The sequence below is a fragment of the Aristolochia californica genome, unplaced genomic scaffold, assembly GCF_029961685.1.
Source record: "Aristolochia californica isolate CCGP_79_NKW_82.1479 unplaced genomic scaffold, dmAriCali1.0.hap1 SCAF_5, whole genome shotgun sequence".
NCBI classification, from domain to species: Eukaryota; Viridiplantae; Streptophyta; class Magnoliopsida; order Piperales; family Aristolochiaceae; genus Aristolochia; species Aristolochia californica.
Genome location: NW_027182214.1, coordinates 1,335,041 through 1,353,624, shown reverse-complemented (window position 1 = coordinate 1,353,624; position 18,584 = coordinate 1,335,041). Strand labels below are relative to the sequence as shown.

Below are 18,584 nucleotides of genomic sequence, written 5' to 3'. Positions count from 1 at the left end.
TATATGTGTGTTAAAATCCAACTGAAATTTATACTTGAATAATATCATAAATATATTTTAGTTAATATAATAATTAGTTATTATTACTTGTATGGTTTTTATTTATGAATATATTGTTTATTAGTTCATTTATATAATTTATAATAAAACATATTATATTAATTTTTAATTACTTATTATTTTACCTGTTTAATTAACTAAATTAATAATATTGATAATTATTAAAACTTATATAATTATTTAATTTAATTTTTAGTTTTTTACTGTTTAATATAGAAAAAATTATCTTCTGATTTTATTTAGTTAATAATTATTATTTTTCATTTTGATATTTGTTTTTACTTCTATTTATTGATTCTTGATGTTGTTTATTTATGTCTTTTGAACCCTTTATTCATTTTTTATTATTTTTCCAGATTTTCCATTTTCATCTTTTTTTAAAGTATTGATTTTATTTTATTTAATAAATGGTTTCAAAAAATTGAAAGGCATCATATATTGAAAAATGTTTGGTTTTTACTAGCGGCCCAAGGAATATGATTAAAATTTATTAAAATATAATAAGTAGACGTCTATGAAAAAACCAAAAAGGTCTAGAAGACTCAAGCCCAAAGATTCAAATGACTGTAGACATACGAGTAATACATTGTATTGCTTGTTCAAGAGTTATGTAATTAATTTTTTTATTTTATTTAATTTTCCATTTTTTAGTTTTATTTTTTGCTATTATTCTTTGAAGAGCTAATAGTCTTTTCGTTTAATTTAATTTTTTACTATTATTTGTTCTTCGTTTCTCCTCATGCATAGTACGAGTTTTTCGTTATTTATTTATTATTAAGACAGGTTCCATGAGCTTCTATATCATTTAATCATTTCTATCAAGAAGCCATTATTTTTTGTGATTTTTTAAATGAAACAACTAGTGATCCCATTGGTCTAAGGAAAAGTTACTTAAGGATGAGATAAGTTAACTAATGGTTTGATTAAAAAACAAAAAGAAAATAATCAAATACAAAAAGCACTTGAATATTTTTTTATGTAAAACATACCAAATAGAAAAAGAATTGTTTATGAAGGACCCCACTCAAAGATTATTTTGTAGGGCACTAAGTTGAAGTCCACATCCCTATAACTTGTTTATTCTCCACTTTATTTTAGTATGAAATATGCACCAAATGATCAAGTGATTGTCTACTAAATTATCATTATCCCAAAAGGATTTGTGGCTTGCTCCAAAATTTCAAACACTATCATCTAAATGAATAATTGTCAGTCTCCTCATAGTCCTTATAAGAAAATGAGGCCCTATCTACCCCTTTAGGATTGGCTCTCATTAGACCTACAAAAAGGTACCACTTCCTTTCAAAGGTGAAGTTTCATAATAAAAGTAGATGACTCAATAGTCCACTTGAGAAATTCTCTTGAACCTCATAGTGGTATTGGAAATTCTCTCTCCTACCAAAAGGTACCACCTCCTTTTAGTGGTGGAGTATCATAATCAAAGTTGAAAGAAACTCCACTTGAGAAATTATATTGAACCCCATAGTGGAAAAGCAAGATGTCTAAGGGTTTGTTTGGCCCATGGAAAATAAAATAAGAATTTGACCATTTTATTTAAAAAAAATAAAATTTTGATCATTATCTCATTTTTACTAATTATTTTTTAGACTAATAATGGTCAAATTCTTATTTCATTTTCTTTTCTTTTTCTTTTTATAAGGATTCCAAACATACCCTAAAGGAATGAGACTTGCTTTAAATCTGCAATGCTCTAATATTGCTTTTAGCATTATATAGTTTTATGTTTGTAGACACTCCATGGGTTAATGCATGCCTAAAGAAAGGAAGAAATGATATTATAAGCTTTTAAAGCATTCATGACTTGGTTGTTTTTTTCTTTTTGTTTTTGCATCCATGCAATGGTGCTTTCTGATAAGTGCCTGATAAGTGTCAAATTCGGTAGAATTATCAATCATGGCACGAGAATTGATTGGAGTGATTTCTTAAAAAAATGTTATTGTAATTGATTGGATTTGATTAGATTAATTTGTGTCGATGAAATGTGTTTCACATGAAAACTGTAGTTGGTGGATGAGGTATTATTATATGGGGAAAGTATAACTAGTGGGTTTTAAGGATAACAAACAATTAAATCACTAATAATTTACATTAAATATGACTTGTTGCTCAAAAAGCCCTAAAAAATATCTCAAGCAGCATATTTTATTCGACCAACCATAGTCCGTCGTTTGTACAAAAGGGAAGTGAGTAGATCATGCTAGTAAGTATACCATCCAATCAACTCAATAACGCCGTATAACCAAATAAGAGAGAGAAGAGGTTATTCTAAGACTGTTTGCCTAAATGTCGAAATGGTCTGCCAAAAAGAAAAAGAAAAAAAAAATCATTCATATTTGAAGAAGTCGACCACATCAATAGGAGAAGCGAAGAATGGAAGAAAAGAGATTTCTTCAACTAAAAGGAGTTGACTTCTTTTAACCTTTTATACTTCATCTTTTCTACTATTCCTATGCAAAGAATCGTCTCCTTTACCCAAATTTTTATTGAAGATGAAAATAAGAGTTGAAGGAGCATCTAGTGATAATTTTTATTGCTTATGAAAAGTGTGATAATTTTTATTGATGATGAAAAGAAAAGTTGTAGGGGCATCGAGCGAATGTGTTAAATATTTTATTTATGTTTTTTGAAACAATGAATTTATTAAAGGTCTTTAAATATACTTATTGTTTTCTTATATATAGTTATATTTAAAATATCTTTAATTACATTTACATTGGTCATTCAATAACTTTGTTGTAATTAAAGAAATTTATTTGAACTAATAAAATATTTTTATATCAAATCTTTATACATTTATATCATATATATTCTTCTTCAATCTCTTTTATTATTAAAAAAATATTTTAAAATTTAAAAATTAAAATTATTTATTTATTATAATTAAGTTGAAAAAATAATATATAAAAAAGCATTCACATAAATTTCAAAACGATATGAACCAAAGCAAATTAATAAAAATTATTAATTAATCCTATTCGATCAGATATGCAAACTTTGATAGGGTGAGGTCAAATTATTATAAAATTACTTTAATAGCTTTAACTTTTATTTTAGATAGTTTTATTTGACTAAATTAATTATAAATTTCAATTTTTTTAAATTAATACATAATTTTAAAAATAATTTTATCTTTTTAAAATTAATAAAATATTTTTAAAAAATAAATTATAATTATTTATTTAGTTATTGTTGGTTTTCAAGACTCTGTAGATTTAGCTTATGGACAAAAAGAGAAGGATACCCATTGAGAAAAAATTGGAGGAAGAAGAGGTTATGGACTTGTTTTCCTAACCCTCCCCCTAATATCAATTTATAAATTAATCAAACTTCAATATTATAATTATGCCCATAGAACTTAACCTAATTACATTAATATTATCTCTATGAGGATGCCTATTTATTTACCGTTCTGTCATCATTCTATGAGCATCTAGGCCTTCTCCTTGGTTTATGGGCCTTGAGCCTATCTTCCATATCTATCTATTAGGATGTGTGGGCTTGGGCCATCTTCGCGAGTGAACGCAGTGCTTCGTTGCAGAGCCGCATTTGACTTGGAGAGAAATTAATTGGCGTTTCTGGTGACATCTGCAGCCATCGTCCACCTTCATCTTTCGTCTTCAACTTGGGAAGAAGAGTGACAGAGTTGCAGTCAAGGCATTTGTTCTGCTTCTTCAAGGAGAAGTATACAAAAGCCAAGATCCAAAAATTTCACTGCGTATATTCGGTAACTTCACGATTCACGTGGGCGGGAGACATCTTTCAGTGGGAATTTTAATAAATTAATCATTTCTTAACATTATTAAAAAAATAACCAGTTCTCAGAATTATTTTTGTCAACTCCATTCCCTATAAAAGTGGCTTGCTGGAGTGAGCAGAGTAGAGAGTGTGGAGAGGAGAAAGAAGATGGAATTTGATCCGAAAACGTGGCTTTCGTTTCTGTTGATGGGTCTCTGCACCCTGTTCTTGTTTCTCTACGATGAGTTCTGGTTGAAGCCTCAGAGAATCCGGCGGAAGCTTGAGAAGCAAGGGATCTACGGTCCTCGGCCTTCATTCTTCCTGGGAAACATCCCCGAGATCAGGAAAATCCAAGCCAAGACTGTTCGAGCTCGGCCGGAGCCCGGTGGTCAGTTGTTCCACGACTACAGTAAATACATGTTTCCACACCTGGAAGAGTGGAAGAAGATTTATGGTGAGCATCTCTGAAAACATAATTACTACACCCAGTTCTGCAACTTTAACTAATGTGACTATCCTGCTTCCAGGTCCTGTGTTTACCTTCTCAATCGGCGTGGTCCCTGTACTGCACATTGCGGACAGTGAACTGGCAAAGGATTTGATCCTCATGAAGACGATCGATCTGGGGAAGAGTCCTTACCTAAGGAAGAACAGAGGAGCCATGTTAGGCAATGGCGTCATGGCATCGAGTGGTGATATCTGGGTGAAGCAGCGGAAAATTATTGCTCCGGAGTTCTTCATGGATAAGATCAAGGTAGCTCCATCGGCTGCTATCCATTTGTTCATGTTTCCAGATCTTTAACAACTTCGTTCCTGTAGAACACTAATTCTATCTTCTTTAACAGGGAATGACGGGCATGATGTTGGAGAGTCTGGAGACCTTGACAGAAAATTGGGAGAAGAGACTGGATTCGGCTGGTGGAGTAGTGGACATGAACGTCGATCCAGATTTGAGAGCCTACACAGCAGATGTAATCTCAAAAGCCTGTTTTGGGAGCTCCTTCGGCGAAGGGAAGGAGATTTTCTCACAGCTGAAGACTCTCCAAATTGCCCTGAGCAAGCAGACTGGAGATATTGGTATCCCCGGATTGAGGTGAGCTCTTAAAACTCTGTTGCTGCTACTCAATCGGTTTCTTTCAGGCAAAATCACAAACTAAGCGTGCATTTGAGGGTCGTGCAGATACATCCCCAAAAAGAGCAACCGGGAGGCATGGAGGCTGGACAAGGAAATCAGGATATCGATCATTAAGGTGATCAAGGAGAGGGAAAATCGTAAGGAGGCAGTGGCGAGGGACCTTCTGCAAGTCATCCTCAACAGTGTCAGAGACGGCTACATCTCCAAGAGGATGGCCACAAGCTTCATAATCGACAACTGCAAGACAGTCTACTTCGCCGGCCATGAAACCAGCGCCACCACCGTGGCCTGGGTCCTCCTCCTCCTCGCCAAACACCCCGAATGGCAAGAACGCGTCCGAGGGGAGATTCAAGAAGTCTGTAACGGTCGCGCACCCGACGCAGATATGACCTCCAAGATGAAAGTGGTAAGCTACCTCTTACCTCTCCCGTCGCCGGAGGGGAAAGGGAAACGAGGGGAAGGCCCTCTTATAAGAAAGCATACACATATAACTATTCTAAACGGTTAATTCTGCTTCTTTCAGCTGACGATGATAATCCATGAGACAATGCGGCTGTACCCAGTCGCCCTCCTCACACAGAGGGAAGCCCGCCGCGACATGAAAATCGGTGACCTTGATATCCCCAAAGGCCTGAACATTTGGATCCCCACCATGGATTTGCACCAGAACCCAAAGCTCTGGGGACCAGACGCCCTGGAATTCAACCCTGAGAGGTTCGCCAACGGCGTCTCCGGCGCATGCAAGCTCCCTCTCGCCTACATTCCCTTTGGCGTCGGCCCTCGCATCTGCCTAGGCCAACACTTCGCAATGGTTCAGTTAAAGATCGTCCTCTCCGTCATCCTCTCCAAGTTTGCCTTCTTCCCATCGCCGACCTACCGCCATGCGGTCGCTTACAGACTGGTTCTGGGACCCGAAGACACAGTAAATCTCATCGTAAAAAGGATTTGACCTGTAAATGCCACTTGGGGCCTGCGAATCTGTAGCTATCAATTTAGTTTCTCCCCTTACGATGCTTATCTGAATGGATTGTCTCATTGTCACCGCTTTGACTTCTATATTGAATGAAAATTGGAGGTAGTAGGTCATTCCGCTTAGATCCAACGAATTTATAATGAATTGAAGAGAGCGGTTGTCGCTTAACAAGACGTTTATGATGTTCACGTGAAATTTTGTTTCTACCAGAAACGATCACGCGACCTCGTGGAAGACGACGCGGACCCGGTCCGTCACCGGAGAGAACTCAGAATCGTTCAGAGTATTAGTCAAATATTTTTATAATTTCTAACCTTTCGTTTCCATTTAATTCCAAAAATAATTTTAAATTCGGTTATTGATTAATCAAATATTTTAATCTTTAAGCATCCATTGATTAATTCAATTATTACATATAAAATTGATCTTTGGATAAAACAAAAGAGACATGGGCTCCACCTCGATCCCTTGACCTCCCTAGCTCCACAAAACTTTTGACAAAAGGAAAGACAGAGAAGCAAGTCTCCCCTCCCGTCCTCAACTCAATCTTCACCCAACATATCTGTATTCTTATCCTCAGAGTGGAACATGCATGTGTGACAAAGTGGCTGATTCTAAACTGAATAAAAACCTACTTAATCAATGTAAAAGTGTGGACCTCTCCGCCTGTCACGCCCTCTTTACAATGCCCTCTCCAATGGAAACTTGTACCAATAATTCAAGTTGAGCCACGGGAAGTGATGGAGTGCATCCTTGCCATATTTTAATTTTAAAAAAATTATTTGTCGGTACATGTTTTATTACCTTTAACTTAAATTAATAAAAAATTATATTTTTTAATAAATTAATATTTTATTTTTTATATTTTATTATTATAAATAGAAGGTAATAAACGGGTACCGATAAATAAGATTTTTGAAAACTATAAAAAATAAAATATTTTGAAATTTTGAAAATATCTTAAAACAATAATAAAATGTGTTAAATAGATTAGAATATAATTTTTTATTTAATTAATATACAAATTTTATAATTTATTAAAAATAATATAAGGTAATAAAACATTTACTAACAAATAAATTTTTATAAAATTAAAAAAAATTCGTACATTTTTAAAATTTAAATCTGTAATGAAATGTGTTAAATAGATTAGAATATAATTTTTAATTAATTAATATACATATTTAATATTATTTTATAATAAAAATGAAGGTAATAAAATATGTACCAACAAATGAGATTTTTAAGAACTAAATTATTTTTTTATAAATATTTTATTAAATTATGTAATATCTTAAATCGATAATGTATGGAATTAATTACATTTGAAATTTATTTTAAAATAATTAATAAACACATTTTATATTTTTTTATATTGAATTGAAGGTAATAAAATGTGTAAATTTTTAAATCCAAAAATTAATGTTTTTTAAATTTTTTATAAATTATAAATATATTTATATATAAATAATAAATAAATAATAAGAAAAAAAGTAAGCTGATGTGATTGTTGACGTGGCGCATTGTTGTGACATGTTGATGATAAAGCCGCGATGTGATGATATGTTAGGTGACATAGCGTTAATTTCTCTAGTAGGTGATCTGATAGGATGACATTGGCGCCACATATTCGGTCAAAGCTGATTTGTGGACACTAAGACTCCCACTGTGCCAATCAAGGAAGACTCCCAGAAATGAAACCTCCTTGAAGCTTCCGTGAATCCAACTAATGGAGTAAGAAACAATGCTACGCGTTAATGGCCGGCCGGTTACCCTTTTCCTTGAAAGAAAACAAATAAACCTTTCACTCAAACGTGTGGTCACAAACTTCTAATATAATTTTAAACCCATCGATAATCTGAATTTAAGTAATAAATACATGAATCATGGCGATAGGTCCTCTAATGACGAGTAATATCTTCTAAGTATTACTATGTATGTATTACTTATACTGTATGAATAAACCCTATGTTTACTCTTGGTCCAACACAGATGAATTTTCTCAAAATTAAAGTGCACATAAAGATGAGAAAAGAACATCACATTAATTTAAAATTTTCACTGAAATAACATTGTTCATACAATGAAAAAATTTACATAATGGAACCAAGTCCCATATTCATAACATGATCCTTGAATTTAAACGGTGGCATGCCCTTAGTCAAAGGATCTGCGATCATTAAGTCAGTGCTGACCTGCTCAATGACCACTTTCTTTTCTTTAACACGTTCTCTTATGGCCAAATACTTAATGTCGATGTGTTTACTTCGACTTCTACTTTTGTTGTTCTTGGCCATAATAACAGCAGCTGAATTATCGCAATATATTCTTAATGGCCTAGAGATAGAATCCATAATTCTAAGCCCAGAAATGAAACTCTTAAGCCATACACCATGTGAAGTAGCCTAAAAACAGGAAACTAACTCGGCTTCCATAGTCGACGTGGCAGTCAAAGTCTGTTTGGCACTCCTCTATGATATTGCTCCACTGGCCAACAAGAAAATGTATCCTGATGTTGATTTGCGGGAATCAATACAGCTAGCAAAGTCAGAATCTGAGTAACCAATGACTTCTAAATTGTCCGTCCGCCTATATATCAGCATGTAGTATTTGGTTCCTTGAAGGTACCTCATGACTTTCTTTGTAGCTCTCCAGTGGTCTAACCCGGGATTACTCTGATATCGCCCCAACATCCCAACAGCAAATGCAATATCAGGTCTTGTGCAGACTTGAACATACATTAGGCTTCCGACAACAGAAGCATATGGAATGTCCTTCATTTGTTCCCTTTCAAGGTCGTTCTTCAGGCATTGGTTCAAATTGAACCTATCACCCTTCACAATGGGAGCTACACTTGGTGAACAACTTTTCATTTGAAATCTCTCTAACACTGTATTAATACAGGTTTCTTGAGACAGACCTAAAATACCTCGAAATCTGTCTTTATGAATCTTAATGCCAATGACATAAAATGCTTCACCCATATCCTTCATATCAAAATTGTTAGAGAGAAATTGTTTCACCTCATGTAGAAAACCCTTATCATTGGTTGCTAGCAAAATGTCATCCACATATAAAACAAGAAAACAGATTTTACTCCCACTGACCTTCTGGTATATACATTGATCCATAATGTTTTCGACAAACCCGAATGAAGAAATTACATTATGGAATTTCAAATACCATTGGCGGGATGCTTGTTTTAATCCATATATTGACTTGTTTAGCTTGCAAACCAATTGGTCACCATCACTAGAAGGGAATCCTTCAGGTTGTTTCATGTAAACCTCCTCCTCTAGATCTCCATTGAGAAATGCCATTTTTACATCCATTTGTTGCAGCTCTAAGTCAAAATGGGCTACTAATGCCAAAATAATGCGCAAGGAATCTTTCTTAGATACAGGAGAAAAAGTTTCCTTGTAATCGATTCCTTCTTTCTAAGTGAATCCCTTAGCAACGAGTCTTGCCTTGTATCGCTCAATGTTGCCTAATGAGTCTTTCTTTGTTTTAAAGACTCATTTACATCCAATGGCTTTAAATCCACTAGGCAACTCAACAAGATCCCAGACGTCATTACTCTTCATAGAATTCATCTCTTCCTTCATGGCATTGTACCATAATTCTGATTCTTTGCAACTCATGGCTTCGGAAAAATACATGGGATTATTTGCGGTTCCAATGTCAGATTCTTGCAGATACACTATATAATCATCAGGAATTGCTGATCTCCTGAGTCTAGTAGATCTTCTTAATGTAGAACCATCATTTTCCTGAGAATTAAGTGGTTCAACTAGTTGTTCAAAAGTGTTTGGCAACTCTTGAAGAACTTGATCTACTGGAATGTTATCAGCAATTTGTGGAACTTCAATGATTGGTTGTTCAACACCAGTTTGTACTTGAGGGGTGCTGTGAACAATAACCAATCTATCACTTGAGGTGGAAGGTTGAGATTCTGAATAATCCTTCTCAAAAACTATGTTTCGAGTTGGATTTCTCCCACTGATCAAGTCATTTTCAAGAAATTTTGCATTTATTGATTCCACAATCCTAGTGTGGTGAGATGGACAATAAAATCTGTAACCTTTAGACCGTTCAGCATATCCAATGAAATGCCCACTACTGGTCCTTGGGTCCAACTTCTTCTCTTGTGGATTATAAATTCTCACTTCAGACGGGCATCCCCAAACGCGCATATGTCGCAAACTCGGTTTCCAACCTTTCCATAATTCAAATGGCGTTTTTGGAACAGCCTTGGTTGGAACTCGGTTTAATATATACATTGTCGTCTTAAGTGCTTCAGGCCACAAGGATCTAGGAAGATTGGAGTTGCTAAGCATACTCCGCACCATGCCTAATAATGTTCGGTTTCTTCTTTCTGCTACACCATTTTGGTCCGGAGAACCAGGCATGGTATATTGGGCAACAATCCCATGTTCCTGAAGAAACTTTGCAAATGGCCCAGGTGCTTGTCCATTCTCGGTGTATCTACCATAATATTCTCCACCTCTATCTGATCTCACGATCTTAATTTGCTTACCGCATTGTGTCTCTACTTCAGCCTTAAAGATCTTAAAGGCATCTAAAGCTTCATACTTGTTATAAAGCATGTAGAGATACATGTATCGTGAGGAATCATCTATAAAATAGATGAAGTATTTCTGACTATGTGAGTCCATGTCTGGACTACATATATTAGTATGTATGATCTCTAATACGGTTGAACTCCTATTGGCACCTTTCTTTGACTTGTTAGTCTACTTTCCCTTAATGCAGTCTACACAAGTCTCAAAATCAGTAAAATCCAGAGTATTAAGTACCCCTTCATTCACTAATCTTTTAATTCTATCTATGGAGATATGACCTAATCTCCGGTGCCATAATGTAGAGGAATCCTCATTAATAACACTTCTTTTATTACCAGTGTGAACATGCATTGAACCGTAAGTGGCATTGTTTTGTAAATTAATGCTATAAAGACCATCAGACAATGTACCATTCCCAACACAATCAGACTTATAATATAAACTGAAAGATGAGTCTGAAAAGTTAAAAGAATATCCATAAGGTACAAGCCTTGAAACTGAAATCAAGTTTCTGGAGAAACTTGGAACATAAAAGGTCTTTTCTAATTTTAAAACAAAGTCACTACTTAAAGTTAAATAGCAAGTTCCTATAGCTTCCACATGTGAGCTCATCTGATCTCCTGAGAAAATGTGATGCTCACTTCCCACTGGTTTCCTTAGGTTTTGCAAACCTTGCAAGGAATTCGAGATGTGGATTGTTGATCCAGAATCAATCCACCAAGTGTAATTATTGACATTAACCATATTAGATTCATAACAAACAAATGAGGTTGGTGTACCTTTGTCAGCAAGCCATTTCTGAAACTTGGCACATTCCTTCTTCATATGTCCCTTCTTTTTACAGAAAAAACACTTGGAATCTTTCTTAATACCAGCTTGGGGGAATATTTTACCCTTCCCTTTTTGTTTGGCTTGATACTTGTCATTTCCATGTGTTGCCATCATGACATTTTCTCCTTGTTCCATCACCAGTCTCCCTTCCTCTTGAACACACATGGTCAAAAGTTCATTAACTGACCATTTATCTTTATGTGTGTTATACGAGATTTTGAAGGGTCCATATTGGTGCGGAAGGGAATTCAGAATGTAATGCACCACGAAAGATTCTGACATATCAACCTCAAGATTTTTTAATTGAGCCACAATATCCCTCATTTGCATGATGTGCTCACGCACACCTCTCATACTGGTGTGCTTTAGGGATGAGAACTTCATGATTAGGGTGTTTGCTAATGCCTTATCTGAAGTGACAAATTGAGCATCAATGGCTTTCAGCAAGTCTTTGACATTTTCATACTGTTCAACAGAACCACGAATACCAACAACAATTTTTGTCTTAATGAACATTACACTGAGGCGATTAGATCGCTCCCATCGTTCATAAAGTGTAATTGCAGCTGCGGTGCTGGTATCAGTAATTACAGGTGGTTCGTCTTTCCTAATAGCATAATCTATGTCCATCCACCCTAAATGAAGAAGTATTCTCTCTTTCTAGACCTTATAGTTATCTCCCTTAAGATCAGGGATATCACAACAAAAATCAGAGAAATGTGCAGGTTGTACAACTGCATAAAATTACAAATTACATGCCGATGTTAAAATTGAGGCCTGAATAAAATATCATGTTTTACCAATGTAAATCATGCTTAAAAATCAAATCAACTGACATAAAAAACATTGCCTGTGGGCTAAATGTTTTTAATGCAAGTAGATTCAAGATTCTTTATGAGTAAACTTGATGATAAAACTATCAAATTATTTATGAATTCATAATTCCTGTGGGTAAATTATGAATAATTTGATATTTTATCCTAATTAATATACTCAAATATAATAAAAATTCCTGTGGGATAAAATTTATTATATTAAGTATAATTAATTACAATTAATTTCTAATTTTTCTTTATGATAAAACTATCAAATTATTTATGAATTCATAATCCCTGTGGGTAAATTATGAATAACTTGATACTTTATCCTAACTAATAAACTCAAATATAATAAAAATTCATGTGGGATAAAATTTATTATATCAAGAAAAATTAGTTACAATTAATGTCTAATATTCTTTATGTGATCCTAATCATAATATATAATTTTTATTAAGTTAAAGATGTTGTGGCTACTCTCTAATTAGTAAAAATTATATGGATCATTAGACATTAAATCTCATAAATATATGAGAATAGCATGAATTGCATAATTGTAACTTACACTAACATGTTATCATTATGCACCAAATATGCTCATAAGATATGCGTAATTGAAAACTATAATATTATGCATAACTTTAATTTCATGCATTTACATATAAGCCAAAAAATGCATAAAAACTGTAAGAGGAAATAAATTTACAATTTCCTATTTACACAACAGTAGACGGCTAGTGGCCTAATGGTCACTGGCGCAAATAATTTCCCCAATGCGCGGGTTCGAATCCCGCCGGCGCAAATTCAATTTATGCACCGAGTCGGCTCGGCCTAGGAATGGCAAGCCAACTCAACCCGTCCGAGTTGACTTGATTTTTTTTTTTTTTTTCTTCGAGTCAACCCGACCTGAGTCGCGATTGCCAAGTTGGAACGGCGAGTCACAGAAGACTCGTCCCGAGCTAACTCGATGGTATTTATAAAAATACCTTATAAATTTAATCAATATGATTCTGCGCGCTGGAGGTCGTCTTCAACCTCCAGCCGCGCGCAGAAAAATTTTTGCCCAACGTTTTGCCAGCGTACTTTCAAGTCGTCAACGCCGGAAAACAGTTCGGAATTGTTTCCGGCGTCGTCGCTGCGTCTCCGACGCTCTCAGGCGTCACCAAAGAGCCGCCGACAGTCCCGCACAGAGAGCGAATAGAGACTGTCGGCACCGGTATTTATACAATGTCGACGCCGGCAAACCGTGAGGAATGGTCATCGGCGTCGGTGCTTCGTCATTCTCCGACGTTTTTCGCCGATGCAAGAGCCCCGCCTCCCACAAACGGGAAGCGCACAGAATTTATTTTTTAAAAAACAAAAACAGAGCCGAAAAACAGAATAGAGAGGCTCGGAATCAAGCTGGATAAGAGGTACAGAGCCGAAAAACAGAATAGAGAGGCTCGGAATCAAGCTGGATAAGAGGTCTGCTTTGATACCAACTGTAAGTCTTAAACATGAATTTTTAATACAATATAAAATTTATTATAAATTAAATAAAAAGATAAATCAGATGTGATTGTTGACGCGGTGCATTATTGATGTGACTTGATGACATGTTGTAATTTATCCGATGACATGTTGTTGATAAAGCCGCGATGTGATGATATATTAGGTGACATAGCGTTAATTTATCTAGTAGGTGAACTGATAGGATGACATTGGCGCCACATATTCAGTCAAAGATGATTTGTGGACACTACACGACAATCAAGGAAGACTCCCAGAAATGAAACCTCCTTGAAGCTTCCGTGAATCCAAAAAATGAAGTAAGAAACAATGCTACGCGTTAATGGCCGGCCGGTTACCCTTTTCCTTGAAAGAAAACAAATAAACCTTTCACCCAAAGATCTTTTATATGGAAGGGAAGACGAAGATTCTACTTCCAACCATTCTCCTTCCACGACTGTTCTGAGAGTCTGTAACAAGGATAGTTGCTAGTTACTGCTATGTCAACAGAAAATGGCTGCCGGACCATTCCTGAAACTCCATCGACGACGCCGACAGGTTTCGTCATTGATGCCCATCGTCTCCAGAGGTTGTTGGATACAGCAGAAGAAGAAAAACGATGGGATAAATGTTCTATTTACAGAGTACCTTCCCACCTTGTGCACAGGAATGAAAAAGCGTACAAGCCAAAGCTGGTCTCGATTGGCCCATATCATCACGGAGAGACACATTTGAAGGCAATGGAAGATCACAAGTACAGAGCTCTGTGCCAGTTACTCAGAAGATCAAACAAAACTCTCGGCGACTTCAAGATGGCGTTGAAGAAAATTTCAGGTCAGTTGATGGATTCATATGAGGAATTGGATGAAGAATGGAAGGATGAAGATAAATTGTTGGATCTAATGGTACTTGATGGCTGCTTCGTTCTGGAAATCCTAAGAGTATTCACCTTTGATGAGTCCCTTGGTTACAGTCCCAGCGATCCCATCTTTGGTGACCGTGGGAGATCAACTGTCACCAACACTCTGGTAAGGGAATTCCTGATGTTGGAAAACCAGCTGCCTCTCTGGGTGTTGGAGACATTACTGGCTGTTGAAAACAGGATAACAGAAGACCCGGTGAGTCTCTCTCATTTCCGATACTTTACATTCATGTATTTATAGGTTACAAAGAGATAAGATTTTACATGATAATCGTTATTACTAATATGAGATGAACTCAATTTCTCTCAGCTCTTATCTTTATCTCTATCATGCTCTCACAAGATGGAGCTCCGAGAGGAGAGTCCAATCTTGGTTTCAAGAAGAGGAAGCGGTTTGGTGAGAGCATCTGCTAGACTTGAGTAACCAGAATAACACTACTTTGAACTTGTTCTCGAACGAAGTGGTAATCTAAATAAACCGGTTTATGAGAAGCAATTAGCAGAATAACCGGTTTAGGAAACATTAAATAAACTGAAACCAAGGGTATTAAAACCAACAGGATGCTTTAAATCAACTACGAAATCACAGTTAAATTTATGTTTTTCACCCATCCCTTTCATCAATCTGAGAAGCAGGAGATATACATGGAATCTCTTCTATCCATTGTTGGGGAGTTAAGGCCAAAGGGGAGTCAAGCATCCAAGCTGCACATAGTGGATCTTCTGAGGAACAGAATCACAGGAAGACCCTCTAGCAAGAATTTGCCAGAAGTTGAAAACCTAGGGATTGAAAGTGCAACATCATACAGAAAAGCAGGAATTATGTTCAAGAAGTGCAAAACCAATTCTCTTTCAGGCATTAAGCAAGAGAACAATGTCCTTCATCTTCCAGTTTTCAACCTGTTTACATTCTCTGAGACAATCTGGTTCAATGTCTGGGCTTTTGAATGTCTTCACACTGGCCTGAAACAAGACATAAGCACCTATATTTGTGTTATGGCTCGTCTTCTCCGGTCGACCGAGGACGTCCAGTTACTCAGGTCCTGTGGCCTCCTTGCCGTCACAACCTTCGGTGAAAATGAAGAGATTCTGGAACTGTTCAAGTCACTGTACAGCAACATAGACTTCCGGGTGGGTGGTGATCTTCTTCATGTCATAGTGGATCTCAATGCTTTTCACAACAAGAGCACAAGGAAATGGAAAAGACGCATTCGTGAATGGAGATTGAACCTCCAGCAGATCTACTTCAAGAGCCCTTGGACTGTGCTTTCATTGATTGCAGCAGCTCTTCTGATAATTCTCACCATTTGGCAGACTGTCTTCACAACCATCTCTTATTACAATCCCCATGGCTGATTAAGTATTTTGTTTAAGGCTAACACAGATTGATACAATTTGCTTGTCATTAGCTTCCTCTGTAATCCGAATCAATAAACGTGGTGGTTCAGGCCATCTATGCAAAACCCAATATAGATAAGGGTACCTCCGAATTTTTATTATATTAAACTTTTAAATTTTTATTTAAAATTATTTTTTTATTTTTAATTTATTTTTATTCAGAGTTGACCCGATTTTCCCGAGGGAACCTCTGACAAGATTCCACGTTTCAAATGCGACGAAGGGGGAAAAGTATGCGGTTGGTGTGTCCGTAACGCGCATCTCACGGGTCTTCTTCGCGACAAAATCAGAGACAGGACGCCCACTACCGTCGTCTTCACAAAACTCTATTTAAACCTACCTTTGCTTTCATCAGCCAAACGCTTCCCCCCAGACGCCGGCGGCTGCCCTGATCAGAATCCCGTCATATCATCGGATGGGGGCCCAACCGATACCCTTACGGACACCCAGGCCTTCCGCCTCCTTCCGCCTCCGCTGCACGAGCCTGAACTCTCTCCGCCTCCGCCGCATCTTCGACCTCTTCGACCACAACCACGACGGGGTCATCATCGTCCCGGAGCTGTGTCAGGCTCTGGAGCGGCTAGGCATGGAGGCGGACGCCTCGGAGCTGGAGGTGACGATGCGTTCGTACATGAAACCCGGAAACGAGGGCCTGGACTACGATGACTTCGAGGCCCTGCACCGGTCGCTTGGGGACGCCTTTTTCGGCGGCAGCGAGGAGGAGAAGAACGCCGAGAGCGCCAGCGACCGAGACGAGGAGGATTTGACGGAGGCGTTCAAGGTGTTCGACGAGGACGGAGACGGGTACATCTCGGCGTGCGAGCTGCAGGCGGTGCTCAACAAACTGGGGTTGCCGGAGGGGGTAGAAATCGATCAGGTGCAGCAGATGATCTGCTCTGTTGATCAGAATCGAGATGGGCAGGTAGATTTCCTCGAGTTCAAGAACATGATGCAGAGTGTAACTGTTCGATCATCGTAAAAATATTCCTTTGCTTGATTTTTGGTTTTTATCTTGTGCTTAAATTTTTGCCGATCCTATTGGAGTTTTATATTCGGTGTCCACGAGATAAGGAATTGATAAATTCTATAACTTGCTACTACATCCTACGAACACGATGGGTTAAAAAAAAATATTAAAAATATAAAAATACAAGATATAATATAATATATTTTATAAAATTCAAGATATGTCAGGGAAAGGGTACAAAGGGGTGGGTTCGCCTTCTCTGCCTCTCATCGCCGTCGCCATCAACTCCAACATTGTATCCCTCGCCTCATCTCTTACCCCAACTAGGGCAACTACTCTGAACCCTCACCTATCGTCGTCACCCCCCTATTGTCGTTGTTAAATCAGTCGGCCACCGCTCTCACCAGAACCGCACAGAACCCCCCATAACCCCCCGATACCTAAGTTGAGGGGAGAAAATAATTTCCCCCCTCAACGCTCTTTTTTTATAAAAAAAAAAACCTTGCAAATCTTATTCTCAACCTGTTTTTCCTTTGGGCGATGCAATTTGGTCGCCCTAACTGCCTCTAGTACTGCTTTTCCTCCGGATGATGCAATCATACGTAAAAATATAGTGTGTTAAAGTTTGTATTGGATCAAATTTTTCTGTTTATTTACTTATTTATTATAATTAATCATGTGCACAGTTAATTGGCACACGTAATTGTATTAATGTACAATAAACTGTTATCATTAAATAATATAATATTTAATTTAATTAATTAATATATTAATTTATTTTAATTTTACATTAAATTACTTATTTGTGTTGTAATCATGTTTGTTTTACCTAATTTGGGGTTTAAGTATTATGTTTTAATTAAATATACTATTATAAGTTATTCATTTTCTTGTTTTTTATATTTTTCTCATTTTGGGACACCTGGAAACTGTTTTCCAGTGTACATGAACTCGTCCACACTAATACCAAGTTTAAAATTGAATTTCATGTAGATGAATGAAATGAATTTGAAGCAGGAGATGAAGAGGAACTTCAAATTTTAAGTTTATTGACTAACCCCCATTTATAATTCTCATATCCGTAGTAGCTTCAAAGTCTACGTTTAGTAATAAACTCGTATCGTTCTTCGTTAGCATCAAATACAATTCAAGTTTTGATTTGTGGCAGTGATTGGGTTTGGGTTCTTCACGATGTAAAGAAAAATCAAAAGGTGAATTTCTTTGATTAATTATTTATTATGATATTTTTTAATATTTTTTAGTTTTATTTATTAAAATTTTGTTTTATGATTACAGCTTGAGAAGAAGAGTGTAAAGATAATGCTACCAGCTACATGATTTTTCATGTTTTTCTCATCATGGTAATTTTAATATTTTTAGCGATATTAAGTAACTAGTAGTAGAAGAGTATGTTTTTATCTAATAATAACTAATTTTATTTTTTTGTTTTTGTCATAGGTGGAGATTTTGGTCATGTAGGGACGTATATTATTTTCTAGCATGAAGAAAAACAACTATACTTTGTAAATTTATAATGGATTTATAATTTTTACGTGGGTGATTGTAAATTGATAGTGATATTTCATTTAATTTTATTGTGTTTGATTATTGTATACAGTGTACGGAGTGTTTAGACTATTTTATAGAGTATAT

General features: G+C 36.2%; 3 protein-coding genes across 3 annotated transcripts; all 3 read left to right on the top strand.

Moving 5' to 3' along the window:
• The first annotated feature begins 3,975 nt into the window (after nucleotides 1-3,975).
• On the top strand, nucleotides 3,976-6,018 carry LOC137966562 (cytochrome P450 714C2-like). The gene is made up of 5 exons (XM_068813228.1): nucleotides 3,976-4,270; nucleotides 4,344-4,570; nucleotides 4,662-4,909; nucleotides 4,997-5,357; nucleotides 5,475-6,018. Exons 1-5 carry the CDS (start codon nucleotides 3,985-3,987, stop codon nucleotides 5,898-5,900), a joined length of 1,548 nt encoding a protein of 515 aa, XP_068669329.1. The 5' UTR covers nucleotides 3,976-3,984; the 3' UTR covers nucleotides 5,901-6,018.
• An 8,126-nt stretch (nucleotides 6,019-14,144) lies between these two features.
• Nucleotides 14,145-16,048, top strand: LOC137966300 (UPF0481 protein At3g47200-like). The gene is made up of 2 exons (XM_068812881.1): nucleotides 14,145-14,762; nucleotides 15,203-16,048. The coding sequence occupies exons 1-2, from the start codon at nucleotides 14,145-14,147 to the stop codon at nucleotides 15,920-15,922; spliced, it is 1,338 nt and encodes a 445-aa protein (XP_068668982.1). The 3' UTR covers nucleotides 15,923-16,048.
• A 274-nt stretch (nucleotides 16,049-16,322) lies between these two features.
• Nucleotides 16,323-16,974, top strand: LOC137966536 (calcium-binding protein CML42). The gene has a single exon (XM_068813193.1). The coding sequence runs from the start codon at nucleotides 16,380-16,382 to the stop codon at nucleotides 16,941-16,943; it is 564 nt and encodes a 187-aa protein (XP_068669294.1). The 5' UTR covers nucleotides 16,323-16,379; the 3' UTR covers nucleotides 16,944-16,974.
• Nucleotides 16,975-18,584: the final 1,610 nt, after the last annotated feature.